Here is a 4,901-nt window from a genome sequence, read left to right as displayed (position 1 = left end):
TTTTCTTTATTTGCAGATTTCTGATTAATTTATATATTTGTTTTAATTCTGTGTCTTCCATCCCTTTCTTTGTAATCTTTAGTGTTTCTGTCTGGTGTATATCTCTTTTCTTTATTCCAACTTTGTTACCTTCTTCTTTATTTATTGTGTTCCAAGCAGAGAAAATTAGATAGATGCTCAAGAAGCCAAAAATCTTCCTTTTGGCGTTACGAATGTGTGGATCCTAGTTCTCTTTTTTTCTTGTTGCAGTCACTAGGATGCCTGCAAGTCAAGAAAGCCCTTGCTGTAAGTTTGTAAGTGAAACCCAAACCTCAGATATCCCTTGCATCAGATATTCTGATTATGGAAGTAAACAAAGCTCTGTTTCCCCTGACTGATGCTCAGTCCTGTTGGGTTGCTTCCAGTTAATTCACAGAGAATTTGCTGAGCTTTATTCTTGCTCAGCTAGGTTTTGTTGACTGGGCTGTTAATTATAGGTTTAAACTTGTATTTGCTCTTTCTAACAACTTAAAACATTGGGAATTTTTCTCCCTCTTTATCCATTTACTTAGTTATCTCTTTTGAAGAGGCATTGCTTCATTAAACACTTTGCTGCTTAGTCTGTAATGATCCTACTTCTTCCACTCTAAACGTATTAATACATTAAAGAAAAAGAGCTTCATTTGAATTCAGTGGGATGAAGACGTTCCACATTGTCTCTGGTGCGTGGGGCCTCTTGGACACGTGATCTTTGGTGGCATAGCTGCGCTGTGGAGGACTCAGTAGGATCCATGGTGTAATTCAAGGCTGGCAGGGTTTTTTTTAGCCTGTAATGAAGTGAGTGTGATATTTAATCATCATATTCTGGTGGGAATAGCGTGATTTTTATGCTTCTACAAAATTAAGCATCTACTCCAGCTCTTTGCTCTTTCACCCGAGTCCATTCCTGTGGTAGGACTCCAGTATCGTTGGTGGAAAGCCACTGTATACAAGTAGTCAGTGACGAGATGCTTATTCTGTGATGATGAGCTGGACCACTCGTCTACTCTTGGTGCAGCACAGTAGTGAGACACGTAAAGATGAAGGGAAAAGAACATAGGTGGCTGTTTTTCCAGGGGACCGGCCTTCTTGCGGCAGCACCCAGGGCTCGGGAGGGAGGAGCAGATTGCCAGCTCGGAGCTGCCAGGGGGAGCAGCTGCCAGCTCCAGCTTGGCCTCCGAATGGGCTGCACATTTTAGCAAGTACTTAGCACTTTTGGGCAGGCTGGGGAAAAACAACTTCTGTAACTTGTCTCCTTCTGTAGCAGATTTCTGTCTGATCTGAAGACCAAGCACTGCAGTGACCAAAGAGCTGCAGGGAGAAATGGCAAGGATATACCCAGTGCAACGGGCTTCTTTCACCTAAACCCTGTTGCTTCCACAAAGGTCCTGCAGGACTCTCTGTTGGTTGTGGAGATGCTGCCTCACCTCCATTTCCTCGTAGGGAGCTTTTTGTGCTCTGCTTACTAGCCTTCTTAATGGTTCACATTTCCAGGATTAACTTCACGGTTTCTTGTTGCTAATTTCCTTTCTTTTTAATTTTAGAGTAGAAGATTTACCTGTTATGGAGTCCAAGTGTAAACTTTCTGTTTAGGTTCCTGGGCCATCTCTCTCTTGATCAATAGATAAGTTGAATAGTGGTGGTGATACATTACTACTCTTTGCAGTAGTTGCAGTGAGAGTATACTGAGCTTTAGCCATTCCCAAGCAATAGCAATGGAGTAATCACACATCATGTACATGTTATTAAGATGTTTTGGTTCTATTTGGTTCTATTAAGATGTTTTGGTTCTGTTATTAAGCCTCAGCAAAAGGGTTAAATAAAACTCGAGCTACGGGTTTGAAATACCTCATGACACATCTGATCCATATTACTGTAATGTGCCAGAAACTGCAGTTAGTATGTGAGTTCTGCAGGCAAAAATGATTGCAATGCAATTTCTTCTTTTTCCTGTGAAATCACACATGTCCTTCCTGCAGGGATTTTGTTGTTCAGTGGACTACACTGTGGGTTTGGAAAAAAAAAAATCATTTATATGTAAATACAACCTGAAGGCTGCAAATATCCAAGCTGCTACAAAGACAGAGGGCATGTACATGGAAACAAATGGACTTGTTGTGGTTAGAAAATTCATAGTTTACCATTCTAGGGGAAAAAAATAAATGAGGTTGTCTTTGAAACCTTATAGGTCAGCATTTCAGACCTCAGTATTTGTGCTCCAATTAAAGGAGAAAATGGAAAAGCTTCTGGATATTTACTATTTTTAAGCCAACTTGATAGGGGAGAAGCAGAAACAATATTTTTCATATGTTCTATTAGCAAATTACATGCCATGAATAAGATTTTTTTTGTTTGGCTCGTACATAGGTTTGTGGGAGTTCTATTTGGTTTGCGGGATGTGAGTTTTTGGCAGTTACATTTCTTTCTTTTTCTCTATGTTAAATGAAGAGAAAATTTTCCAGAAAACTGGAAGTAGAAATGATTTCTGTGGGTCTTGCAGCAGTGTCTCACAAAATGCTGAGAGGTACAGGAAATCCAGCGGTCAAAAGTAGAAGAGAGGGAGGGGGAGACAGACAAGGAGATGGTGGATGTTTGTGGTGTCTTGCAGCAGCATTTGGTTTACTTAATTTTTGTTTTTGATATAGTAAAAATATTTCCTTGCTGAGGTACTTTGATTTGGACTTAAAATAGCATAAATTATTTTGAGCTAAGTTCACATTAACCACCACAAATTCCTCACTTACCTGTCACTGTTGCTGGAGATCCAACTCTTAGCTCCTATCAGTGCATCTTCTACTTTAGCAAGAGAAAATGTAATTTAGTTTTATAGCTGTTTTAGAAAAGTCTGTGATAAAAACAAACCGGTGCCTCCTCGAATAAGTGTTAAGGCCCAAACCTGTGCAATTTGTAATACGTGTAGTCTATCCTCTTAAAAATGTACTGGGGATTTATGTACTAAACTCAGATTAATGCTAATAGGAGTTATCTAAATAAATCCTCTGGTGCACTGATAGGATAATAGATCATTTATTTAGTGTTGCACTTCACGCTGACTTCATTTTATTTGTATTTTTTTTTAATGAAAACAAAATTTGGATTGGAGTTTATGGTGTAAGGAACTTGTTTTCCTTCCTCTCTGTAGGTGTGCTTCTAAGAAGAGTATTGACCATGAGGAAGCCCACATGTTAGTCAGTTTTTACTAATCCCACCGAAGACAATGAAGCCACGTTTCAGCTTTGCCGATCCTTTTCCCGCCACTGTTGGCTGAATGAGAAATGGTTGTGTGATTATGCTGACACCCCAGCATGCATTTGGTAGACCTGTGGTTAACTCGTTCCCTCTCCATGTGTCTGCTCTTACAAAGTTTTGTCCTCATGATACTGTGCTTTCATTCTGCCAGTATGTGCCCGAAAGGCTGCCTCTGTTCTCACTCCGGAGGTCTGAACGTCAGCTGTAGCAATGCAAACCTCAAGGAAATACCCAGAGATCTTCCTCCAGAAACAGTCTTGCTGTATTTGGACTCCAATCAGATAACATCTATCCCCAATGAAATTTTTAAGGACTTGCACCAACTGAGAGTCCTCAATTTATCAAAAAACGGGATTGAGTTTATAGATGAACATGCCTTTAAAGGGGTGGCAGAAACCTTGCAGACTCTGGATTTGTCCGACAACCGGATTCAAAGCGTGCACAAAAACGCTTTCAACAACTTAAAGGCCAGAGCCAGAATTGCAAACAATCCCTGGCACTGTGACTGCACGCTGCAGCAGGTGTTGAGGAGCATGGCCTCCAACCACGAGACGGCCAACAACGTCATCTGCAAGACTTCTGTGCTGGATGAACATGCGGGAAGACCATTCCTCAACGCTGCCAACGATGCTGACCTCTGCAACCTTCCTAAAAAGACTACCGATTACGCCATGCTGGTCACCATGTTTGGCTGGTTCACCATGGTGATCTCATATGTGGTTTATTACGTCCGGCAAAATCAGGAGGATGCAAGGAGGCACCTTGAGTACTTGAAATCCCTGCCAAGCAGGCAAAAGAAACCAGACGAAGCCGATGACATTAGCACTGTGGTATAGTATTCTGAATACAATGACTGCCTTTGTGATGGAAAGTAGATTTGGATGACACTAAAACCAGAGGTTTACTTCTAATGTTCATTGTAAACATTAAGACTTTTGGGGTTTTTTTCTGCTTAACTGAATTACGCCACTGTTGAGCTTTCTAACAGAAGGTTTTGTCCGGGTGGTATACTTTAATTATTTCTCTGGTGGTATCCTAAAGCAAGTGAATTAATATGTAAACATTAGTTTAGACCCATTCCACTATTTAATAACGAAATTTATTTTTTTAATTTAAAAACCAAATAAAAGCTTAAATTTGAACCATGTAAAACAGAGTAATTTATTGATCAGAAACCTGTCCAGTGCCAGAGCACGCTTGGTTTGATCAGTGCTCGTGAGGTAGAAGAGAGGAGCGATGACGAAGTGGGCTGTGAGAGGTCCGGGAGCAGAGGGTCCCCGAAGGGCACTTCTCTCCCAGGAGTGCAAGGCAAAGAGCTAGTGAATGGTAGCCCATTTGGGGGGCTGCTCGCCAAGACGGGAGAGGGGCGCAGTGTGGGGAGAGCAGAGTGCCCTGACTCCAGGTATAAGGGACCGAAGCTTGGGTAAGACCCAGAGGGCATTTCGGCAGCACTGAGGAGGAGCCAGCATGAAGGAGCTGCATTGCAGGACATCGAAGAGAGGTAAGTGGGGAAACGTGGTGGGTTTTCACCTTACGCCCGCTTACTGCCTCCCATGAGCTTCAGGCAGGTGTCTCCAGCACTGGGGAGGAGAGCAAGAAAGCAAGAGCAAACTTAGTGTACTGTTCAGACTAGA

The 4,901-nt window shown here is 41.9% G+C and overlaps 1 protein-coding gene across 1 annotated transcript; it reads left to right on the top strand.

The window, feature by feature from the left end:
• Positions 1-3,297: 3,297 nt before the first annotated feature.
• LRRC3B (leucine rich repeat containing 3B) lies at positions 3,298-4,409 on the top strand. The gene has a single exon (XM_075140751.1). The coding sequence runs from the start codon at positions 3,324-3,326 to the stop codon at positions 4,101-4,103; it is 780 nt and encodes a 259-aa protein (XP_074996852.1). The 5' UTR covers positions 3,298-3,323; the 3' UTR covers positions 4,104-4,409.
• The last annotated feature ends 492 nt before the right edge of the window (positions 4,410-4,901 follow it).

The sequence above is a fragment of the Calonectris borealis genome, chromosome 2, assembly GCF_964195595.1.
Source record: "Calonectris borealis chromosome 2, bCalBor7.hap1.2, whole genome shotgun sequence".
NCBI lineage: Eukaryota > Metazoa > Chordata > Aves > Procellariiformes > Procellariidae > Calonectris > Calonectris borealis.
This window is presented reverse-complemented; position numbering and strand designations above follow the sequence as displayed.

What these genes read in the sequence shown, in the direction of transcription:
- LRRC3B (XM_075140751.1), top strand. Translation starts at nt 3,324, where the DNA reads ATGCATTTGGTAGACCTGTGGTTAACTCGTTCCCTCTCCATGTGTCTG.